The sequence below is a fragment of the Elephas maximus genome, chromosome 25 (genome assembly GCF_024166365.1).
Source record: "Elephas maximus indicus isolate mEleMax1 chromosome 25, mEleMax1 primary haplotype, whole genome shotgun sequence".
Classification (NCBI taxonomy): domain Eukaryota; kingdom Metazoa; phylum Chordata; class Mammalia; order Proboscidea; family Elephantidae; genus Elephas; species Elephas maximus.
The window spans coordinates 62,829,747-62,855,662 of record NC_064843.1 but is presented as its reverse complement, the minus strand read 5'-3'; the positions used below and the strand labels follow the sequence as shown (position 1 = coordinate 62,855,662).

Genomic DNA, 25,916 nt, shown 5'->3' with positions numbered 1-25,916 from the left:
TTTCACTCAACAGCAAGTGCAAGCTTTTCAAAACCGAAATCTAATCATTGCTTCATGTTCTTGCTTAAAAATCTTCAATGCCTTCCCATTGCTTTGGCACAAAAATCTAAATCCTGAACAGGGCCTCCAAGACTGATCCCCTAGGCAGGGTTAGCCCTCCACATTTCTATCCCTTCACTCCTCCCTCTCGCCCTACTTAGTTCTTGTCAGTGGTTGTTTGCATCCATTTGTGTGACTAACTGATGAATGACTCTTCCCCCTCTAGATGGTAAGCTCCACGAGGGCAGCTACCATGCCAGTTTCAGCTCACCTGAGCAACCAGTGCTCAGCACTTGGTAAGTGCTCAATGATTACGTGGAATGACTAAATGGACCTCACTAAGCACAGGGCCTTGCTTAAAGATACTCGATCAATACTTGATGATACATTATTTGATTTGCACATTTCTATTTAATATGTGGAGCCCTGGTGGCAGTGGTTAAGTGCTCAGCTGCTAACTGAAAGATTGGCAGTTCGAACCTATCAGCAGCTCCACTGGAGAAAGATGTGATTTACAGCCTTGGAAACCCTATGGGGCAGTTCTATAGGGTCGCTATGAGTTGGAATCGACTTGACAGCAATGGGTTTGGTTTTGGCACTTAATATGTGACTTAGAACCAGGTTGTTCACATTTCTTTGGCTTCCCTGCTGGCAAAAAGGAAAAGAAAAAGCCACACTCAAGGCTGCAAACATCACCATGTGAAAACCACGTATGTAAGCAAGTGTTAGTAGTCATTCAACTCATCAAAAGCAAGTCAGCAGGCAGTTTTGAACCCCACTGTGAAGGTGACCCACAAGAGCGTTTGAAGAGACCTTTATTTTCTGCACAGGCAAGTGGGAAGTCCTGAAGCCACGTCTCCATGAGGCCACTTGAGCCTGTATGTCCTGTGGTTACATAGCTCAGCTCTGAGAACATTTAAGCCACAGGGAGTCAGTGAACAACCCAGCAAAATGTAAATTGTGTAATGGATTCTTAATTATCCATCTTACTAGTTTTCTTAGAAGAAACATGTTGCAGAACTAAGGGCATATCGTTCAACCGCTGAGAAAGGTGGAGGAGGCTTCTAAGGGCTTCCTATCCCACCCTCATACCTTAGGGCCAATTGTTTTCCCTATGGGAAGCCACCTCTGAAGCTTAAATGAAATTCCACTTGACACTGTGATTAAGGACTGGTTTTTATCACACACTATCTTAGGGCCCCTGTGCTCTCCCTGGTTCACACCTGATGTATAAAGCTAAGACAAGGCCAGTGGGGATGGCAGGAGAACTTTTTGCAGAGCACTGGATAGAGCCAACTTGTTTAGCTACTACAGTAAGCCAGAGAAGAATAAGAATAAACACAATTCTGAAAACATAAGAAACAGAAGAGCTAAGGTTATAGGCCACAGAATATGGTCACCAGACCCCATCACACGTGCTTGGAATCATACTGCCTAATCCTCTGAGACCACAAAAGCAACACTTCTGTCTTGTAAAGCTGGGGTCGGCAACGTTAACTGGAAAGAGCCAGAGTGGAAATATTTTAGAGGCTTTGTGGGCCATGCGGTCTCTGAACAACCACTTACCTCTATGGCTGTAGCAACAAGAAAACTAATGGGCATCGCTGTGTGTCAGCTAAACTTTACTATACACTCTAAAATTTGAATTTCATATACTTTCATCTGTCATGAAACATTTTGCCTCAACCACTTAAAAACGCATGTACCATTCTTTGTTCTTGGGCTGGTATGGAAGCAGACAGTGGGCCGGACTTGGCCTGAGGACCACGGATTGCCAGCTCTGTTGACAGGCACTGCCGAGGCATGATGCACTTGCTGTAATTCAAAAAGCCCGTTTCCCCCACACGGTCTTTCACGGGCAACTCTTTGAACCCAAGATAGTAAAATTGGTTTTTTCCATAGAAGTTTACAATTAGACTGGAGGTTCTAGTACTTCAAATATACCGCTTTCACACGGATACACAACTGATTGTGTAAACTAAATGATCTCTGAAGAACTTTCCATTAGGTTTGGTAATTTTTCCCAATTGTGTAATAAAAACACGAACACACAATTATTAACATGCCACCTTGGCTTTACATATATCTTCCCTCTGTCTATCCATCTGGCCATCTTATTTTTTGACACATTTTGGTAATTGTTTCTAAGTTCCCCTGCTACTGATAAACAAGATGAAGACAGTTCTTATCGAAGTTACTTTTGTTCTCATCCTTGTGAAACTTGAAAAGTTACGGTTGGCCAGGACCTTGACGGAACAGGTTTTACCTTAAGAACAGCACCTGGCACAAAGTGACCATCGTATATATGTAACCATGATGATGCAGCGTACTAAGGAAAGCAGTAGAAATTACGTGTGTCAAGTAACTGTCCATTTTATGTGACCACGAGGCTCATGTAGATAGAAATAGTCTCATAAACTGTGCTGAAAGTAGTCACTAATTGCTGAATTTTACTAATCAAGATAGCATGGAACACTTATGAAGATCTTTTCATAAACAACTAAAGGCAACATAAATACAAAAGTCGATGGCAAGTCTCTTCAATAACTCGTGCTGGCAAAACTGGATTCCACAGGCAGAAAAATGAAACAAGATCCATACCTCACGCCATATACAAAAACTAATTCAAAATGGATCAAAGACTTAAATATTAAATCTAAAACCATAAAGTACTTGGAAGAAAATATAGGAGCAAAGCTTTGGGACCTAATATTTTTCAGTGATAATCAAACACAACAATGAAGGCACAAGCAATGGAAAACGAAATAGATAACTAGGACCTCATAAAAGGTAAATACTTAAGTTCATCCAAAGACTTTATCACACAATAACAACAACAACAACAAAAAACAACCTAAGTGCCCATGAACAGATGAATGGATAAACAAACTATGGTACATACACACAATGGAATACTATGGCAATGATAAAGTACAATGATTAATCTGGGAAACATCTCACAACATGGATGAATCTGGAGGGCATTATGTTGAGTGAAATAAGTCAGTAACAAAAGGCCAAATGCTGTATGAGACCACTATTATAAAAACTTATGAAAAGGTTTATGCACAGAAAGAAAAAATCTTTGATGGTTATAAGGGAGGGGAGGAGTGGGGAGGGAAAAATACTAACTAGACAATTGACTGGCGCTGGGTTGGGTTTAGACAGCAGGTAAGTGATAACTTTGGTGAAGACTCAGCACACAATACTGGGGAAGTATCAGTATAACTTAACCCAGGCAAAGTCATAGAAGCTTCATAGACACATTCAAACTCCCTGAGGGACTGAGTTACTAGGCTGAGGGCTGGTGAACATGGTCTTGGGGGACATCTAGCTCAACTGGCATCACATAGTTTATATACAAAATGTTCTACATCCTACTTTGGCGAGTAACATCTGGGGTCTTAAAAGCTTGTGAGTGGTCATCTAAGATAAGTCTACTGTTCCCACCCAGTCTGTAGCAAGGGAGAATGAAGAAAACTAAGGACATAAGGGAAAGATTAGCCCAAAGGACGAATGGACGACAATTACCATAGCTGCCACCAGACTGAGTCCAGCACAACTAGATGGTACCCAGCTACTACCACCAACTGCTCTGACAGGTATCACAATAGAGGGTCATGGATAGAGCTGGAAAAAAATGTAGAACAAAATTCAAACTCAGAAAAAGAGCAGACTTACTGGTCTAACAGAGACTAGAGAAACCTTGAGAGTATGGCTCCCTGGACACCCTTTTAACTCAGTACTGAAGTCACTTCTGAGGTTCATCCTTCAGCCAGAGATTACCCACTGCATTGGCCAGGCCTATAAGACAAACAGAAGCCCTGGTACCATAGTGGTTAAGTGCTACGGCTGCTAACCAAGAGGTCGGCAGTTGAAATCTGCCAGGTGCTCCTTGGAAACTCTATGGGGCAGCTCTACTCTGTCCTATAGGGTTGCTATGAGTCGGAATCGACTCGACGGCAGTGGGTTTGGTTTGGTTTGGATAAGACAAACAATAATAAATGTAGCTCAACCACATACATGAGTCTAAATGAGCACATCAGACCAGGAGCAAGGATGAGAAGGCAGGAGGGACAGGAAAGCTGGAATAATGGAAATGGGAAACCCAAGGTTGAGAAGAGGAGAGTGTTAACATGACTCGGGGTTGCAAAACAATATACGTATTGTTTAATGAGAAACTAAATTTGCTCTGTAAACTTTGACCTAAAGTACAATTTAAAAAACCAAAAAGTCAGGTGCTTGTACTAACAGAGACCGTGAAGAGGGCCGCCTGGTGTGAGCAGTGACGCAGAGGGAGAGGTACAGGCCGCAAGTTCTGTGGATTCTGCAGTTCCAAAAATTTGGACTTTCTGCAATCCTACCCACTCCAGCTCTCTTTCCCTACCAAAATATGCAGGTCTAAATTGTGACAAAACTCTATCATGCTTCCTGAATTAGACCAAATAAAAATAATATTGTCAATTAAAAAAAAAAAAAAAGACTATCAAAAGAGTACAGAGTAAACTACAGACTGGGAAAAAATCTTTGGGAACGATATAACTGATAAGGGTCTAATATCTAAAATACGTACAAAACTTCTACAACTTAAAAACAAAAAGACAAATAACCTAATCAAAAACTGCACAAAGGACGTGAACAGACGCTTCTCCAAAGAGGATACTCAAATTGCCAAAAGACACATGAAAAGATGCTTAATGTCATTAGCCATCAGAGAAGCAAATCGAAAAGACAATGAGATACCATTTCACTCCCACTATGAGCTGGAATCGACTCAAAGGCAACAGGTTTTAGTTTTTTTTTTTTTTAAGGATAGCTTAAGATAAACAAAAAAACAGAAAATGACAAGTGTTGGAGGAGATTTGCAGAAACTCGAACCCTCATCCATTGCTGGTGGGAATGCAAAATGGTACAGCTATTATGGAAAATAGTCTGGTGCATCCTCAAAAAACTGGGTGTAGAGTTGCCATATGACCCAACAATTCCATTTCTAGGTATATACCCTAGGAATCTAATACAAATGACACAAACACGCACATCTATGTTCACTGCAGCACTATTTTATCTTATTTTTAAGTTTTTATTTATTGTGTTGTTGAGATTATACGCAGCAAAATATACAATTCAACAGTTTCCACATGTATAATTAAGTTACATTGATTAAATTCTTTGTATTGTGCAACCATTCTCACCCTACTTCTCTAAGTTGTTCCACCCCCATTAACATAAGCTCACTGCCCACTAAGGTTCCTATCTAATCTTTTGAGTTGCTGTTGTCAATTTGATCCCATACAAATAGTTCTTAAAAGAGCATGGAAAGACTCGACAGGACTGGGTTTTGGTTTAAAAGAGCAAAATGCTCAAGGCAGACATTTTTAACTACTTAAGCTAAACTATCGTTTGGTTTTAAGAAGACTTCAGGGGATATTTTTGGTTTAAGGTTTAAAGATTATCTCCAGGCAAGTTTCAGGGGTCTCCATGGAAACCCTGGTGGCATAGTAAAGAGCTAAGGCTGCTAATCAAAAGGTCAGCAGTTCAAATCTACCAGGTACTCCTTGGAAACCCTAGGGCAAGTTCTACTCTGTCCTATAGGGTCACTATGAGTCAGAACTGACTCAATGGCAGAGGGTTGGGTTTGTTTTTTTTCATGGCTCCAGAAAGTATGGAGTCTATGAGAATTTTAAATTCTGTTCTGCATCTTTTCCTTTTGATCAGAATTCTTCTATATAACCTTTGATCAAAATGTTCAGTAATGGTAGCTGGGCACCAACCATTTCTTCTGGTCTCATGGCAAAGGAGGCAGTTGTTCATGGAGGCAATTAGCCACACATTCCATATCCTTCTCCTATCCCTGACTCTCCTTTTTTCTTTGTTGTTCCAGGTGAGTAGAGACCAATTGTGCCTTGTATGGCTGCTTGCAAGCTTCTCCCCAGCCCCCCACCCCACCATTTTATGTCCAATTTTTTTAATTTAAAAATTATAACAAACTTTTCATTCCATTTATTTTTTGCTTATATTTGATGACAAGTGGTACTGTTTTTCTATTTGGGGTCATGATAAAAAATTTTTCTTTTCAAATACATTTAAGCGAGAAAAGGTTTTGGTTTTAATGGAAGTATTAAGAAATAAAATGTTATGCTGTCAATACGGTCATAGGTCATGTCAATACGGCAGATATCATGCAATGTTTATTTATTTAATCTTTACTTGACACTTAGAAAAACATATTCACCTTCCAGTCTGGAGTTCATTCTATACATGCTATCTGTAAAGGCACCATATGAGTGGCTTTTGTGCATCAGGTCCTAGATGCACTCTTCTATTCAGCTGTGAGGTAATGAGGGGGAAATATTCTGATTCCCTTTTCTATGGAAATTCATAAGGGACTAAGCAAATTTCAGAGAACATGGCATGACTTACGGTTCATATAACTCAGACATTTATTTACCACTTTCATATTTTTTTTGACATACGTATTTTCTGGGGAACCCGGGCTAAGATATATATTACCTTCTAAGTTTGGCTAACCTAATCCTCCATTTAAAAAACTCTATACTAAACCTTGGCACTTAGTTCTTTTTATCAAACTCTACTTTTTTTTTTTTCTTTTACTGGGCTTTAGGTGAAGGCTTACAGAGAAAATTAGTTTCTCATTTAATAATTAATACACATAGTGTTTTGTGATACTGGTTGCCAACCTCATGACATGTCAACACTCTCCCCTTTTTGACCTTGGGTTCCCCACTTCCTTTGGTCCAGCTTTCCTGTCCCCTCCTGCCTTCTTGTCTTTGCCCCTGGGCTTGCATGCCCATTTAGTCCTGTATACATGGTCGAGCTATATCTATTATCGTTTGTTTTATGGGCCTGTCTAGCCTTTGACTGAAGGGTGAACCTCAGAAATGACTTTAGTGCTGAGTTAAAAGCGTGTTTGGAGGCCATACTGTCAGGGTTTCTCTAGTCTCTGTCAGACCAGTAAGTCTGGTCTTTTTTTGAGTTTGAATTTTGTTATACATTTTTCTCTCACTCTGTCCAGGACTGCTTGCAAGCAAGCTTTTAAAACCCCAGGCACTATGCAATGAACTGGGAGGTAGAACAGAAGCACGAAACACGTTAATAGGCCATTAACTGGGATGTCCCATGAAACCATGACCCTAAACATCCAAACTAAGGAACCAAATCCTATGAGCTCTTGTGTTGTACATAAGCAACCTCAGGTGCTACTTCTTTTTTTGTCATTGTTGTAAATGCATCTATCACACAACTTTTGCCAATTTAACTTTTTACAGGTGTACAACTTGTTGACAGCACATACAAAAATCGGCTGTGCAACTCTACTCCTAATCAGTGTGATTTTTCTGTCACTGTAAACCAAAACTCAGTACTCCACAAGCAGTGACCTCCCGCACCCCTCCCTCTTGCCTTGGGAACCACTAATAAACTTTGGTCACTATACATTTGCCTTTTATTGTCTTTTTAGATACAAGTGAGGTCATACAATATTTGTCCTTTTGTGATTGACTTATTTCACTCAGCATGTCTTCAACCTCCATCGATACTGCAGCACGTATCAAGACTTCATTTCTCCCACTGGCTGAGCAGTATTCCATTGTGTGTACGTACCACATTTTTTGTATCCGTTCATCTGTCGATGGGCATTTAGGGTGTTGCCACCTTTTGGCTATTGTGAGCAATGCTGCAATGAACACTGGTGTACAAGTCTCTGAGTCCCTGCTTTCAAGTCCTTTGCAGCACTATTCACAATACCAAAAAGAAGAAAACCACCTAAGTGGCCATTAGCAGATGAATGGGTAAGTAAAATGTGATGGTGTTGTATGTGCCGCTGAGTCAATTCTGACTCACAGCGACCACACAGGACAGAGTAGAACTGCCCCATAGGGTTTCCAAGGCCGTAATCCTTATGGTAACAGACTGCCACATCTCTCTCCTGCAGAGCAGCTGGTGGGCTCGAACTGCCAACCTCTGGATAAGCAGCCAAGCTCTTAACCACTGTACTATCAGGGCTCCTTATAAAATGTGGTATGTATACATTTGTGTGTAAAATTTGGTACATGCATATAATGGAATACTAAAAAAAACCTCAGTGATAAGTTAGTTCGCAAAATATCTTACAACGTGGATGAACCTGGAGGACGTTGTGTTGAGCGAAATAAGCCAATCACAAAAATACACATATTATATGTTCCCACTTTTATGAAATGACATGAATAGGTAAATGTATGGAAACTTATGCTCATCAGTGGTACCAGGGATGGGGGGAGTCACTATCTAGATAACAGGCACTTGTTATTTTTGGTGACGTGAAGGGTAACACCAAGAGCCTGACAAAAGTTAAACGACGTCACTAAGATGTACGCAAGAAAAAAAGGACCTTTTGGTAATTGCTATGGCATATATCATTTTGCAACAACTAAAAAACATGTGTGCCGGTATGTATCTATGTGTGTAGGCAGGTACATGTATTGATATGTACATGTGGGTATATATGTGGTATACATAGGTTATGCATGTTACATATCTGCATGTACGTGTGTGCATGCATATATATTCACATACCCGAAACCAAACCAAACCCACTGCCATCGAGTCGATTCCGACTCATAGCGACCCTACAGGACAGAACAGAACTGCACCATAGGGTTGCCAAGCAGTGCCTGGCAGATTCGAACCCTCAACCTCTTGGTTAGCAGCTGTAGTACTTAACCACTATGCCACCAGGGTTTCCTATATATATAATAAAATACATAGGGTGCACACTTATGGATGCTTCTTAGACGTAAACAAATGCCTCACAAGATTGGTTTTCTGAGTTTGAAGGCTTAGGACAATAGTCTCATGGGACAGTTGGCAACACATAGTTCGTAAAGCTTATGTTCTACATCGAGTTTGGCGAGTGGTACCTGGGGTTTTAAAAGCTTGCTAGCAGCCATCTAGGAGTCAATTGTTGGTCTTTACTCATCTGGAACAAAAGAGAAAGAAGGAAACCAAAGATTCAAAGAACAAACTAGTCTAGGGAAAAAACAGTCCACATGAGCCATGGCTTCACCTACCCTGAGCTCAGGAGAACTAGATGGTGCCCAGCTACCATCACCAACCATTCTGATTAGGCCATAATAGATGGATCCTGATGGAATAGGAGCAAAATATGAAACAGAACCTCAAATTCTTAAAAAATCCTGGCTCAGTGGACCAGTTAAGACTGGAGGACTCACAGAGACTACTGCCTTGAGATATTCTTTAAACTTTGAACCAAAACAAGCCCCTGAGCTCACCTTTTAGCTAAATAACAGACTGGCTCACAAAATATGGAATATCACCCGTGAGTGCTGTGCTTCTTTAAGAAATCATCTACATGATACCAAACAATCAACAATTAAAACTGAGCAGGTATGGGGACAGGGAAACTAGACTAATGACAATGAACAACTAGAAAGAAAATAATCAGAATATTCATGCATTGTGAAGAATATATCCAACGTCACTGAACAATTTGTGTAGAAATTGTTGAACGGGAAACTAAACTTCCATGTAAACCTTTACTGAAAACATAATAAAATATCATTAAAAAAAAAAAAGCAAATAATAAAATAAAGTAGATGGTAAGAGCTAGCGTAAGTATTAAGTTTTGCGTTACAGAGCCAGCAAGTAGAGTAACATGAGACATGGAAAATCTAGAGCTAAGAAACTCATTATGGAATTATTACAGAGAATTTATGGATTATCAACCCAGCACCTTCACTATATGGGTGGTGGAGGCCACAGAGGTCAAGAGATACCAAGATACCCAGAGCCAGCAGGCGGGGAAAGAGAAGTGGAATAAAATGCTCTTCCCAGTATGCTGGCTCTTCTAAAAGGCACATGTTGCGGACACCTGTTCCCACCGGGCCTTTTGAGAAGAGTGTGTAAAACATCGGGCAGGTCAGAACCATTGGGTCCTTGTCCTACGTATGACTTTGGCTATTGTTTTCAGAAGCTGAGACAGTATCAGCTCTGGGGCCAGACAGAGGCTACTCCCAATGCCCAACTCTGCTTGCCGGGTGGCCTGGGCAAGTTCCCTACCTGTCTGCACACTGGTTTTTTGGTCCACAAAATAAGGATGCCTTCCTTGAAGTGTTCTGAGAAGCTTAGTAAAGTATCCGAGCGAGGAGGGTGCAGGACACATGAGCCCTGGGTGAGCAGGGGCACCACACTGTTGTCAAGTCTGGAGGAACGGATACTGCCTGGCTAGTGATGTGCAGTCCTGGGTTCTAAGTGGAGGGCAGCTTGTGAGTAGTCACGGAGAGGGGTGAGTACTCAGGCCCTGGACCAGGCTGAGAGAACACAGACCTGAGATGCACGAAGCTTCCTCCTTGAGAGGCAGCAGGCCTGATGGGACAGGAGCACACAGGACAGGGAAGAAGCAGGGAATCTGCCTTGGCCAGGCCTCTCCACCAGCAGGTGGGCAGAGCATCTATTCTGAAGGGGTCTGCACAGTCATTCACCTGCTCCCTTGCTCGCTCGCTCAACAAGTGTCATAAAGGCGACATTACATGTCAGGGTCTGTGCTGGGGCTGCATCAGCGAACAAGGCAGATTTGGTCTCTGCCCTGAGGTGCTCGCGTTCCACTGGGGGCAATTTATCAAAACAGTAACTGTGACACATGTCAGAACAGCAACTGTGAGTCTGGTGGACAATCAATGGCAGTGGAATTGGGGATGACATCTTAGGCCCCCCTACACGTGCGAAGACCTGCATGTCCTCATCAAGTCTGGGGCCAGCAGTCAGACAGGCTTCCATCGGCAGACAGGATGGTAGCTGGGAAAGAACCCAAATAGGGCCCTGAATAAGTGTGCTCCCAAGTGCCCTGCTTCCTGAACAATGAGAATGCAGAAGACATGGTCAAAGTTTCCCGCCAGAGTACCCCTTGGAAAACTGAAGAAGGCCGTGTCCCCCTACCACGTGCCCATGGCCCACCACACACACACACACACACAGGCACAGACAACTCTGTGGGGTGCATGACTCCCTGCTGCCCAGGTACGTGGTATCACAGGGGACAGCACTCATGCCTGAGTGCAGGGCAGAGCTGTAGGCTGATGCTCATTCGCTCCCTTGCTTGTTCTGGAGGTCCAACAGTTATGGAGCCCCCGGTGACTGAGACGTGCCCCCATCCCACCTCCCAGAAGGCGTGCTCACAGTAGGGAGGAAACACACCTGTCAACACAACCCTGGGCTACACCTGGTCACAGAAGTGGCCACGGGCGCTACGGGGACTTTCAGAAGGTGAGGGGTTAAGCCTTGCAAACCTAGTGGGCACCAGCCAGGTAAAGAGTGGGACAGGAGGATTCCAGGAAGAGAAAGCATGTGAGTAAAAGCCATGGCACGTGAAACAGCACGCTGTACCAGGCAGATGACAGCCTGCTGCCGTGAAGGGTGCCCAGTGAGCAGAGGGCTAGTGGGAGAGCAGGCTGCTGAGGGGGTGGAAGAGGGTGGAGTGGGTGAAAGGAGCCCCTGCGGGAACCTGGGAACTCACTGCTGGCCCGTGTGGAGGACAGCCTCAATGTTAGTAACACATCGATTCTTACCTCACGGTTAATTTTTTTTTTTTTAGAAAGAAAAAAAATCTGCAGCCCATTAACAAACTGACCTAAGTTATTGAGATTTTAAGGCCACGTCAGTCTGGTTTAACAGTGAGACTCTGAGGGTCCTGCCCAGGGAACTGTCTACAACACTGGGGAGCAATGAGGACAGGCTCTCAGCCCAGTGGACTTCCAGTTCTAGAATCTAATTATAGGCCTGAAAATAACTAACTTGTGTGAAGATGTGGTCGCTAGACTATGAATACTATAATTTTTAAGATTGTGAGCTGAAATAAGTATTAATATTTACCAAATTGCATCTCCAGCTAGAATTTTTCTCAAAATAAACATCTTTCTGAGAAATAAAAGGCAAAAAATAATCCAGAAAGAAAAAAACCGTTAGTGTGCCAAGAAATCTCTGTAAATACTAATTTTAATTTTGAAAGGCAAACCAGGCTGAAACAGTTTAATTTGACAAAGTCTGAGCGCCCCCTGATGGTTAACTCGGGGCCCTACAGCAGATGTCATTTTTAGCTGCAGTGGGTCATCTTGCTAACGCCTTCCCTTCAAATAACCAAGAGAGTGATTGTTCTTTCATGCTCTGTACAGAAAAAATCAAGTATGTGGGCTTATTATAAGAACCATGTGGGAAATTCAGGAAGCTGTTAATTCCACAGAATTCAAGGAGAATGCAGGTTTGTTAAACCAGAGGCAGAAACAGGCTATCACAGGAGGACCTAAAGGGCTGACAGGAAAACTCATTTTTTGTTTCACTGGACTGTCGGTGCCTTGTGATCTTTACACTGCTCCCTGGGGAGAATGGCACAGCCACAAGGCAAGAAAAAAAATGATGCCACCGACCCACTGGGGCATCGGCTGCAGGCTGGCACCCTCCGCTGGCTGCTCCTGTGGCTGCCCGAGGGCAGGCCCCTGGCAGGGTGCGGCGGCTGGGTGGCCCTTTTCCCGGGGCAATTCTGTAGCAAGCACACATCCTTTTCTTTTGATAAAATGTCATCTGGACCCAAGAGGAAGCTGAAGTTACGGGGGAGCCTCTTAAAATATAATCTCCACTGGCTAAACGGGCCCGGGAGAGTGCAAACCGCTTCCTGGGGAAGGTAAGGCGAGAACGTCTGCCCGCTGAGGAGAGGAAGCTCTGGCATGCACCCCTGAACAAAAGGGAACAAGTGGTCTGTACTCTGAGAACGGCCTCCTATTAGGACTCACTCCTTCCTACATTACGCCTTTCATCACCACTCAACCACAAAATGATGCTGCTTAAGAAATACAATGGGAGAAAAAGATTTACACTGAAAGAATCTTTCATAATAAACTGTTGCCGATCTGCCTACTTGCCCGTGATTTATAATACAATAAACACCGGATTCTATTACGACTCGTGACTGAAGACGCTGCTCTGAAAAACGGGATATATGAAAGCACCGGACCCCACCACCGTCACAATAAAACGAGCATGTATAAATGTGCTAAGAGTATCTCTTCGCATCTTTTATAGCTTGTGTGTATTAATCCGTAACACTTATTAAGAAAGTCATTGCTATGCAAAGCAGCACCCAATCCCTTTTTCTGGCTTTTCAACAGAGTGCACTGTTTAGCCAATAGGAGGGACCCCCTGGCCCTCATTCTGCATTCATCACAGGCAACATTTGCACAATGTATCTCTCAAAGGCGGCTGAAAAGAAGGCCTTAATACTCATGTAAACAACTGCAAACCAATTACTTAATGAATCAGGCCCACACATAATGAGGTGCAGACAAAGAGCTATAAATGCATTTTTGCGCCCAAGCCGCTGCTTTAAAGTAAAATCCCTCAGCTGTAGTTTGGGCTTAACTAGCACATCATAATTACTGTCTCTAGGACATCAGAGGAAGCCATTTTTTTTTTTTTTTTAGGTCCAGCAGCGTCTTTTTTCTGAGCTTGCTCATCAGCTCACTGACAAAACAGAGCAAAGAAGAATTTTTAAAAGTGCTACGGCAGCACTGCACTGTTATGTTTATTCTCAAGTACTGGGTTTCGAGACCACTTGTAAAAGCAATAAAGCACAAGGAGTGACTGCAGTAAGTGGGATCCTTAAATGTAAGCCTCTAAGAAATTTCAGTGAATCCAGGCATAAACAGCAAAACCGGAGCTCTCCAAAGCCCAGGGTGGTGTATTAACAACCCTGAGCCCAGCACGAGAACCTGACTGTGACAGACGCCACGCCAAGCCCACTCGCTCAACGTCCAGACCTTGTCATTGCAGGATTATTATCAAGTGTCTAGAACCAAGGGTTCCTGAAAGGCCTTTTTTTTTTTTTTTAAAGGGGCTGATGAGATTACTTGTAATTTATTTAGAAAATTTCATGCAGAAAACAACAGTAATAACAGAAAGGTCCCACCATCAAACTGAAGGGGGAAAAAGCTGGATTTTAGTTTAGTGAAATATAGACACAAGTGTGAAATTACTAGGTTCAGCAAATGTTCCACAAAATCCAATTGCCTTCTCAAAGTATTAACAATTGCCCAAAGAACATATACAAAGAAAAGTTTAAGAATCGGGTTTCTTATTGTCTCTAAAATATAACAGGGGAAAAAGAAAAACAACTTCTAAAGATCTTTGAACACCAAAGAGAAGCATTATTAAGCCAAACAGTAACATCAAACCCTTAAATCTATCTGTAGAATTCATTGTCTTTTAGGATTTCTTTGAGAAGACCTAGGACTTGAACATACAGTAGAATCATAAAGACATAACACTTCAAAACTCTTCCTGTCCCATAATTCATTACTTTCCATTTCCTTTAAAATTATGGATGAAAAACTCAGGTATTCAGATAACAATTTCTGATAATTAAATGAGCAATTCCCTATCGTTGAGGTTTCTAAAAAGGAAAAATTTAATCTAAAAAAATCAATCTTATTTTAAGGTCCTCAAAACATTGCAATAAATACAAATGAGAACAGAATTTTTCATTTTAAAAAATACTATATTTCTAGATCAAATCGTTTTATCTTATAGGACATTATACTTGTAAAATTTTTGTTTTAAAATCTCACTGGAGGTAAGTAGTTAATTCAAACTTACTATGATCATCTTAAGGACAACTTCTTAATGAGAAATGGTGTTAAAAAAAAAAAAAAAAAGGCAACTTGCTGGGGCGTTTTACATGGTATTTAGCCCAAAACAAAAAGGTAGGTATTTTATCAGGTGGTTGCCTGATGACACTGGAGGGTATGAGTATTTTATGTCGATGACAAAATGAAGACACAACTCACTTATCACTGCTCAGAAAACTTGCAAGAAGGGCTAGAGTTTAACAAGTGAAAAACAAATTGTGCTCTTTAGGGAAAATAAGCAAGAAAGCAGCAGAAAAGGATAGAATTATCTGGTCTAAACACTTGGTTAAAAAAGAAAAAAAAGGAACACAAAAATGTGTATCTAGCAATTGCTAGTTTATATATCAGCTGTCTTAGAAAGAAGAAACAGGCCACGTTAATAATTTCTTTTAAGGCCTGATGTTTTTTCTCTGACCTTTTCCTGACTACTTCCATTGTGTGGTCTCTAAGCAGTCCTACTGCGAGCAGCTGTAGATGCTAATTTGTGGTTCACTGAGGTGTCAACTAAGTCTTAAACCAAGGAAACAACAGCTGCAAAACAATGCTTGGCTCGGGTGCAAGTACTTCCAAAGGTAGACGAAAGTTTCAACTGTTATTTCAGATAAACAAAAACCCAAACTGCACCCCCCCATCAAATCACACAACAAAATAATACACAGCCAGAGTTTAATTCATCGTGTAATGACATTTTGCATCTTGTGGCCGCTATTCAGAAAGGCTTTCACGACTTTACCTTGACAAAGGACTTCCTCTGCGAGACGAAAAATTCTCTTCCGAAGCGATTTTGTTGGTTGTCTTTGTCTTGACTGTGCCGCTGCCCATATTCAAACCTGTGATGAGCACAAACACAGTGAAATGCAAGGCTGGAGGACGTGGCCTCACAACAACTTTGGTAAAGCGAGTGTCAACAGGGAAAGAGGCTGCTGGAGCCCCAGAAGGCAAGGGAGCCTGAGGCCAGGAACCACGTGCTGTTTAATACTGAAAGGAAGTCACAGAGATGAAAAAAAATCACCTGAAAAACTCTGCTTTAAATGATCAAAATGCACACGTAAGCACACAGGTCTTACTGGCACTGTTATAACACGTGGACAGTGGTGAGTCCCAGGTCACGTGGCTGCCAGGAACTGCATCTCAGAAGTAATGGACAGCTCTGGACCCCAGTTACCTACCCTACCCACCCTGGGACCCCTCTGCCCAGTCCTCTACTCTCCATCTGGAAAAGGAGGCTGAATCCCCACTGACAACTATCGAGGCCACCCTTTCAGCCAGCCTGGAAAGGTCGGTCAGGAGGCATAACAAGACTCTTCCTAAAGCTGGGCGAACTGGACTGTCCCTGTGGTGAGCCCAGTGGCAGGGGAACCCCTCACCTCGGCCTCCTCAGCCTTGATGTTTCCGCTACAGATTTGGTTCTTACGTGGTAAATGGGGATCATGGCTGGAGGGTGCACAGGTATCTCTGTGAAAGGCATTTGCTGAGTCTGTAACCTGTAACCTGCTTGCCTGCATGTAACCTCTGCAGCAAAACGGTTCTCTAACAATGCATCACTTTCAGCCCGAAGACTCTCCACATGCTAACAGGACAAGGTCTTTTCAGACGTGAAAACTAAGGCACAAGGTTTAAGTGGCTGTCCTCAGTGACAGGACCAGAGACAGAGACCTAAGGCATCGGCAGCAGAGAGGGACTGAAATGTGCGCTTCTTGTGCAACAGCGCGATGTTGGGACTGTGAGCGCACACCCATCACTAGCTGTACCTAACGACGCTGTCAAGTCCACCGTGCTCGGCAGCTTCCGCTTCTCTCCCTGCTCCCAGCCCATTTCTCCTTCTCCTTGGAGCACAGGAGAAGTCCCTGGGATCAGGAAGAGCAATGCATGACCAGATGTAAAATGTATACCAGAGACTGTGTCATGCCTGGCAGGCAAGACCCTCAGGAGCACTTCTAGGATTCTAACTTGAGAAAATCTGGAATCCTGAAAAGTCTGCAGCGCAATCTTGCAGGTGAAGGGAGGGAATGGAATGTAGGGGAGCTCAGCTACACAGCCAGTAAAGGGTTACTTCACTTACGTATTAATATAAATTAATACATTAATGATTAGTGTGTTGATAGTACTGTAATTTTTGATGCATGGCCAACAGACTACACCTTACATGAAATTTACTCATTCCTTGAACCTGCCCAATTAACCACCCACAGCCAGGTCTGCAGCGTTCCCCTCCAGACTGTGTGTGTGCCTCCTCAGCAACCATAATGCTCTCGCCAGGCACTGCTCTCGGGCGTCCCTGTGTACAGTGAGGTGGTCAGGTGGACAAATGCTTTCTAAGATCTTCCTGGACTCTAATTCTGTGACTCAAGTGTGAAGAAGACGATGAAAAGCAAACAGTTAGGTTTCATGAGTGTTACATCTTTCCACTAGGGCAGAGGCCACGTTTTAGAGTCACTACCGCCGCAGTAGTCCACCAAACCCTGTGCCAGGCACTAACCCTGCTGGGGCCCAGTGCGTCCTCAGAGTAACCGAAACAGCTGAGTTCTGCAGCAACCAACTCGCACACTGATATTGTCTAGTCCTCCAAAGACAGACAGCCAAGACCAACGCTCCATTAGCATGTCCCTCAGGTAAATGTCTGTGCAAGAGGACAACTCAGAGAAAAGTGGGAAACCCAAATGTGGTACGAGGAAATCACAGTTAATTCTGAGGAGAAATACTGCATGGTGGCTATGAAGAAATGAGCCGTGAAAATGCGTTCTTTCTGTATTAGTTCATTATTAATTCATCGTCACGAAGGGCCTGAGGTGACTTACACGAAAACAAACAAAACAAACAGATGCCATAAAATGAAAACCACTAAAAGTCATAGCAAAAATATAACAATAAAGTATAAGAAGACAAAGAAAATTACAATCAAAACAAAAATTCTACATCGAAGAAACAAAGTTTAAAATTTAGCTGTCCTGGATTTTACAGTCTTCATTTCAAGAACTAAGAGTGCCCCAACATTCCACCAAGGGAGATGTGGGGAGCAGAAGGAGTTTGGGGTGCCTCCTGTGGTGCTTAAACAAGTGGGTACTGTGACATACCATGTGGGACTGAGGGGCTTGTGAGGGCCACCTACCATGCCTGGTGCAGCAGAGACCAGGAGGGCAGGCTCCTTCATCCCCACCCCAACCCATTCCATTAAGTATGAAAAGAGACTGGGTTATTCTGACCTGGTGACAGCTCATTACGAAGCAAACTCCAGAATCCTTCAAAGAGTGGCCTCCTTTCCCTGAACACAGATAGCCCTGGCCACCGACCTGACCACCTCAACACTGGCTTCAAGGGTCGACTCTACCCTCTGCATTTACTTACCTGCCAACTGTGATGCGGAAACACCTGCCTTTTGGAATCTGTCTTCAGTCCGATGTGTGTTATCCTGAAGGGTAGACTGCTTCAGCAACTGATAGGCTTTTGTTTCTTCACATTAAAAAAGACAGAGAAATACTGAGTTTTCTAACGCCCAGAGAGAAGTTTCTTCACTCTAACTACTACGTTAAAAAAAAAAAAAAAAGCACTTTTCAAATGCATGCAAATCATTTTTTGAACTGTCAATTTTAGAAAGTCTAAAAAACACAGCCAACCAACCAAAATCTATTAAGGTGAACCCAGGTTTCAAGACAAGTTGTGTGAGTTTGTCTAAGGCAGCTGAATTCCAGCCATTATTTTGAGTGCGTCTGTGGCTAGGTTCAACAGCACAAGTAAATAAATCACTTCTCATTTCTCCAGTCTTCGCAGGGGCTACAGAAACGAATCAGAAGGACAGCACAGGCTTCCAGAGCCAGCACGACCCTCTGGCAGAGCTCCCTCCCTGGCTCTTGGGGCTCAAATCTGAGTGTGGGGGGCCCTGGGAGAGGCTGAGAGAGGGTTGGAAGGATGGTGGTAGCAAGATGGCTCAGAGTCCCGCAGCTGAGAAACTTTAACTGGGGCGTGGGGTGGAGAGGGAGAGATGGAGGGAGCAAAGCCAGGTGCCCAGAGTGAGATCAGCAGCAGCCTGAACCTGGCTCGGTTCCACACAATGTGCTTGGCTGTGAAAGGCTTCTAACAGCATATGCTGTAGGTTAACTTGGCAAAGACTGCAGGGAAAAACGACAAATCATTACGCAAAGGGCCCAAGTGACACAAGCTTCCTCATGATCTCCAGTCTCAAGGGTAGCTGGACAGATGCAGGACAGAGAACAAGAATTTAGCAGGCAGACCAAAAACAGCTTCTTGCTGTCGATGGCCCTCAGTGCTGACACCCACATTCTGATCATGGCATGAAAGCATTCCTGCTGTGGGCGTCAGGCACAGGCAACTAGCTGCATTCCTGCTTTTTCTTGGCTCAATTCAAGAACTCAACCAAGAGCTTCTTATCAGTGGATTAAAACAAACATCATGCTGAAGAATAAAAATATAACTTATCTTGCCCTACTGAGAATCAATCAAGATGAAAAACTTAAAACAAGTGTCATACTTTGGAACGTTAAATACCATGTAATTAAAATATGTACAGACCAGGGACTCTTAACTCTGGAGAGAACAGATCCTGAGGCACCATTTTTCTTTTTTAACATTCCTGGATTGTGAGATCAGTCTGGTGGGTTGGAACTAGTATTTTGAAAAATTTAACAAAGAAAATATCAGCTGCGGTGCATGTGGTAAGGGAAGGTATTCTTTTGTGTAATTTCTGTGTGTGTGAGTCGAGCGCTGGCCTGGGATGTAAAAACGGGCCCCATTATAGGTTAGCCCTTCCGTCCCACAATGGACGGTAATACTCTCAGAACAATCCCAACATCTGTGTTATCTCAGGTTTGCCTTTATTCCTGTATTATCCGCTGTATTACAGTAACTTCAGGAGGAAAAAGATGTCGACAAGATTAAAGACAAAATGTATGAATTCTAAAAAAGGGCAAAGAATCATTGTAAAAAAGGTGAAAATGACCTGTTTTGTTTTTATTTTATAAAGATCAACCAAAGAGTTTTCCAGCTTTTAGGATACAAGTCCCAATTTTAACGACTATATGCTATTTCTGCAAGCAAAGTCAGGGAAATAATAGCAAACACAGAATTAAAAAAATAACAAACCAAAAAGGAGCCAACTTTTTTTAAAATTGTGCTTCAAGTGAAGTTTAGAATTCAAGTCCGTTTCTCATACAAAAACTTACACACACATTGTTATGTGATCCCAGTTGTTCTGCCTACAATGTGACGACATGCTCCTTCTCTCCACCATGTATCCCCATCCATTCAACCAGCTCCTGTCCCCCTTTGCTTTCTCATCTCGCCTCCAGACAGGAGCTGCCCACATAGCTCATGTGTTTTCTTGAGCTAAGAAGTTCACTCCTCACCAGTATCACTTTATGTTTTATAGTCCAGTCTAATCTTTGTCTGAAGAGTTGACTTCGGGAATGGTTTTAGTTTTGGGCGAACAGAGAGTCCGGGGGCCGTGACCTCTGGGGTCCTTCCAGTCATAGTCAGACCATTAAGTCTGGTCTTTTTATTAGAATTTGAGGTCTGCAGCCCACTTTTCTCCTGCTCCATCAAGGACTCTCTGTTGTGTTCCCTGTCAGGGCAGTCATTGGTGGTAGCCGGGCACCATCCAGTTCTTCCAGTCTCAGGCTGATGGAGTCTCTATGTGGCCTTTCTTTTTCTTGGGAGAAGCTAATTTCTTGATAAACACAGATCCCCAGCCTCTGGAGTGGTATGGTGGTTTGCAATTCTTCCACTTCTGTTATCTTAAGGTGGAGGAATTGGGCTCCAGTGGGTTTGCTCTCCTGCTTCTCAGAAGCCAGGAAAGTACATGCCATTTACTTTCAAGACAAGGTTTCTGTGAGAAATACCAAGTTAACAGTTGTGCGGTAATTTCAGGTTTGCAGGGATTAAGTATTCTGCCCAAATACAAACCAGTACTGATATTATTACTGGTCTGAGTCTAGCAAGGAAGGGAATTCACTCTTAGTGGCAAGAGAATCATTGTATTACCCTGGCAAAGACAGGTTATTTCCACATCCCACATGCTTTACATTTTGGTGCCTTCCCTTCCTTCTCAAGGACATGGTATCTGCAATTGGGCTGGTGCTTTCCCTTCTAGGCTGCCCTGAGCCAGCTGTAGAGAGATCTTGGAGGGAGATGGCTCATCTCTTCTGTCCCGTTCAACCAGAGCCAACCCCTCTTCCCAACCATGACTCCTCCCTGGCATTTGATCCTTAAACCTGTGGCCCTCCTCTAAACTGAAAGTCACTGAAGCCACCTGGACAATTTTTATCTGGGATGCAGCTGTCTTGATTAGAAAAACCGAGAACTACTGGACACGTCACCTGTCCTCACCTCTGATCCATGCTGCCCCCAATGGTTTAATGGCAAAGTAAAGTTTAAAAAGGTAAAAAGATGACATGCGTTCACTTGGAGGAATTAATACTGAGGCAGGACCAGAGACGCCAAACCTGCCAGAGAGGTGAGAGCAGGTGGCATGTGCTGCTGTCCAAAAACAGGGACCTGCATCAAAGGTCAGCACATGCCACACCTGGGGTCATTCCCCCACGGCATGTGTCATACCCTTAAACCAAAACCAAACTCGCTGCCCTTGAGTCGATTCCGACTCATAGGAACCCTACAGGACAGAGTAAAACTGCCCCACAAGGGTTCCAAGACTATAATCTGTGTAATCTTTACAGCCTTGGAAACCCTATGGGGGAGTTTTGCTTTGTCCTATAGGGTTGCTACGAGTTGGAATCTGTTTAACAACTTGTTTTAATCTTTATGGAAGCAGACTGCCACGTCTCTCTCCCACGGAGTGGCTGGTAGGTTTTAACTGCAGACCTTTTGGTTAGCAGCCAAGTCCTTAACCACTGTGCCACCAGGGCTCCTTGTCTTACCCTTCCTCACCTGATTCTAGCCAGAGGAGCTGCACAAAGCAACATATGGAGGGCTGGGGGACAGTACAAGTAGGAAGGACAAAATTAATAAGGTCTGATTTTAAAAAATTAGGAAAGGTTAAAGGATACAGAGCCTGTGTAGAAACACAGTCCAAGGAGGGACTGAAGGGTTCAAGTATGTAGATACCAAAAGCCAAGGCGGGAAAGGTCGGGGCTTATAAATGCAGACACTTTCTGGGGCCTAGCAGGTACTACAAATAAGCGACTCTGGCTAGTCGGCAGCCAGCGAGAAGGCTGGGGAGCCATGTACCCATCCACCTGGAACAGCTGTTCCTTGGTTACAGCCAAATGCCGCCAGGTAGGAAGGTGCGCCCAGGCTTGCCAGGCTGCCTCCATTTTTTTTTTTTTAAATAAAACACTGCTCAAGCCAAGCAGAAAACATTCACAATCTCAGAATTAGGTGGCTGTGGCACTTTTTTCTGTATCCACTAAAAATGGCACAACAATATGCAGGTAAAAACTACAGCCAAAGGAAATAAGCTAGACATCAGGAAAGCTTTCTCACTGAAAGGGTTGAGAGATACGGCGACATATTATCAAAGGAGGTTGTAACAGCTGTATGAAATTTTTTAAGTAGTGATCTGTGCCAATAGGAGCCCTAGTGGCACAGTGGTTCAGAGACTGGCTGCTAACCAAAAGGCTGGCAGTTGGAACCCACCAGCCGATCCCTGGAAGCCCTACGGAGCAGTTCTACTCTGTTCTGTAGGGTCGCTGTGAGTTGGAATGGACTTGACAGCAACAGGTTTGGTTTCTGGTTTTGTTATCTGTATCAAGTGGACTGGAGTTCAGACCCTCTGGAGGAAGGAGTATATACCTTTTGCTAGGGGTCTTCAAAGGAGCCCCGATGGCGCAGTGGTTAAGCACTCAGTTGCAACCCAAAAGGTCACCACTTTGAACACACCAGCTGCTCTGCAGAAGAAAGATGTGGCAATCTGCTTCCATAAGGGTTACAGCCTTGGAAGCCCAATGGGGCAGTTTTATCTCGTCCTGTAGGGTCACTTTTTTTTTTTTAATAGGGTCAATATGAGTTGGAATCAATGTGACAGCACACAACAACAACATGTGTCCTCGAACAATTAAGACAACCTCCTCAAACAGCCTAGAAGACCTGGCTGGGATGCCAACTCCATGCGGCAGAAAGGTAAGGCCGTGGACATGAGGCTTGTGGCAACTCTGGGGCAGGCTTTTCTAGAAGGAAGAACGAAAGTGAAGAAGCAAGTGGCTAAACGCTGCAGCGTGTTGCTCTGAAAATCCATGGTTACTAAAGAAACGAATGAACAGACAAGGGAGCAAAAGTGTCAGTTCTGGAAGTTAGCCCGCCGTCAACAAGGCAGGGACGAGGCTCATTTACCTCTTGGGTTAAAAAATTTAGCCTCCTTATCTGAGAGTAAACCACCATCTGAAAACTCAAGGATTGGGTGATCCCTTAAGTCTTCACTTTCTAGCCTGTGACTTAATACCTTGAACTCTAGAGAAACACTCCCTCCCATCAGTAATGTCAAACTCTCAGAAAATATTGAGTGAAAATAATTAGATAAAACTAACTTTCTAAAGAACACAATTATTTTCAAATAGAATGTTCTGGCACGCACAGAAACATACATATGCGTCCTCGAGCTTTCAGTTTTAGATCTTTCAGTCAAGCATCTATTTTATATATGTGTGTATATAAATAATCTGTGCTGAAGTTTAGTTTAAAAACTAGGAAATTTTGCAGTATAAAACGTAAAATAAGGCAAGGGGTCCCATCTCATGCAGGGTCCAGCTCAGGAGGTTAAGGCCTATCCTTGCCTGTAACTCCAGGCTGATGACACCATGAGGTAAACATGTTTTCCCCACTTTGTTACATAAGCTGCTCAAACCTAAACATCTATCTTTCTGCAAAGTGGTGAAGGACCACTGAGCCTTTTTTTTTTTTTTCCCATTTTGATACGCATTTCGTGTCCAGAAAATGGGAACAGCTAGAGAAAGAACGTGAAAACACGCTGAATAAAGAGAGGTAGAAGAGGGATGGTGCTGAGGAGAGGAAAAAGGAAAGCCTCAACTTCTTATCTTTTATTCTCTTTTATATGCAAATGTACACCTGCTAAAATACTTCCAGATCTACAATTAAAAAAGGAAAAGAAAATATCTGATGAACAAGTACTTTAAATCACCGATAACAGGAGCCAGATAAATGTGTGGTTCACCGGCCTCTGCAGCAGAGAAGCTGCCCAGTGCCTGCACAGAAATCCGTAATGAAAAAAAGAAGAGTTGAGGCTGGAAAAGGAATGACACAAAGAGATGCAAACAATACTATCGCTACAGCTAGAAAAACGACCTTGAACGACAAAGAACTGGATGTCTTCAAGTAAGAAAGGGTAATGACTACTCTGACATCAAGTGTGTAGAAATCTCAAAATTAAATAAATTTGAAAAATATTTTCTGTCCAGTAAGTCTCCTCGGTGTATTTTACACCCATGTAGCTTTTTTCCCCACCTTGCACTAGATGTGTTGCTGATGCTGCAAACCCAGCTATTCTTATAAGATAAAAATGGTAGGGGATCTTTCTTAAATTAATTCAAGAGTAAATATCACTTAAAATTCACAAATCATTTGTCCAGTAATCTATTCAAATGAAAGTGAGAAAATAGTAGGATATAGGCTCTTTCTGAAATTGCAGAAAATATATTTATGCTCAGACTTTTTTTAAGGCAGTAAGTCTGTGTGAATGTGAGGTGCACGGGTAAGGACCGTAACAAGAGTCACTTTTCACGATCAAACTTTCTGCAATAAGCTCCACGCTGCCCGTAACCTCGAGTCTCTAATGCAGACATTTCTCACAGAGAGGACTCCTGCACAGAGCAGAGAAATTCGTCACCCATGTGGGCCGCCTGGGGCTGCTTCAGAAAACGTGCGTCACAGTCTTAATTTCTATGGAGGAATTTAACAATTAAACCCGAAAATAAAGGCAAAGCTGGTAAATGACCTTCAGCTAAGCTGGAACAGCTTTGCTGGTATGACTTCCCAGGCGAAGTTATCATCACAGTGCCTGCCCTTTAACGCTGTCAGTTACCGAAGGTGAATTTTCAGCTCTCAAAGTCATGGCATCTTTAATTTTCAAAGTTTGATCATCTTGATCAGGAAGCTGTACCTTATTGGCATAATTTTGTTTTTTTTTTTAATGCAATATTTTTAGCAATTTGTACTTAACAATTTATGTAATAAGATGAATAAAAAAGTAATGATAATAGTAATGTTATTATCATCGTCGTCATCTATAGCAGGGCCTGGTGGTGCAGCGGTTAAGAGCTACAGTGAGCTATAGCTGCTAACCAAAAGGTCGGCAGTTTGAATCCAGCAGCCACTCCTTGGAAACCCTATGGGGCAGTTCTACTCTGTCCTAGGGGGTCGCTGTGAGTCGGAATCAACTCGACAGCAATGGATTTGGTTTTTTGGTTTTTTTATAGTAAGGCCAGGAATAATCACTGTATAAGGTGAACTAGATGCTACAATGAAAATATAAAGAAATCTCTCCTTATCCCCTGTCATGAATAGTGTTCCCCCCCAATTCATGACCACCCAGAACTGCAGGATGTGGCCATATCTGGAAATAGGGTCTTTGCAGATGTAATCTAGGATCTCGAGATGGGTTTTGGGTGGGCCCTAACTCAGTGACTGATGTCTCCATGTGAAGAGGAGACATCACAGAGAAAGCCACCTGCAGACAGAAGCAGAGGCTGGCATTATGCTGCTACAAACCAAGGTCTGTCAGGAGCCACCAGAGACTGGAAGAGGCAAGGAAGAAGGCAAGGGAATATGGCCCTGCTGACACCTTGATTTCAGACTTCTGCCCTCCAGAAATAAGAGAATAAATTTCTGGTGTTTTAGGCCTTCCAGTTTGTGATAGTTTGTTACAGCAACCACAGGAAAGTAATACAGCCCCAGCCTCTGACTTTACTGAAATATCTAAAGCCTGACCTCTTGTCTCTTCCCCTGTGTAAGACGAGGATGCTCTACAACATGACCTGCAAGGACTCTTTCAGCTGTAAGACCTTCGGTCAATGGTTCTCTAACCCAGGAGTCACCGGGGACATGTCATACTGATGCCTGGGTCCTACCTCCAGAGATTCTGAGGTAACTGATCAAGGGTGCAGCTTGGGCGTGGGTATACTTTAAAACTCCACACGGATCCCAGGCACTTCAGCATTCATTTCCTCGAACACAGGAAGCATCCAACCAAGAGCATTCTTCTGAAAG

At 43.1% G+C, this 25,916-nt stretch overlaps 1 protein-coding gene across 13 annotated transcripts in view; it reads right to left on the bottom strand.

Moving 5' to 3' along the window:
• KIZ (kizuna centrosomal protein) overlaps positions 1–25,916 on the bottom strand; it is a 172,486-nt gene that overhangs the window by 14,114 nt on the left and 132,456 nt on the right. For 8 of the 13 annotated variants that reach the window (XM_049870118.1, XM_049870113.1, XM_049870111.1 and 5 more), the window contains 2 exons: positions 18,075–18,179; positions 15,463–15,559 (listed from right to left, as the gene is read on the bottom strand). In XM_049870118.1, coding sequence (XP_049726075.1) covers positions 15,463–15,559; positions 18,075–18,179 — 202 coding nt within the window. The other 5 variants (XM_049870122.1, XM_049870119.1, XM_049870126.1 and 2 more) reach the window with 5 other exon arrangements.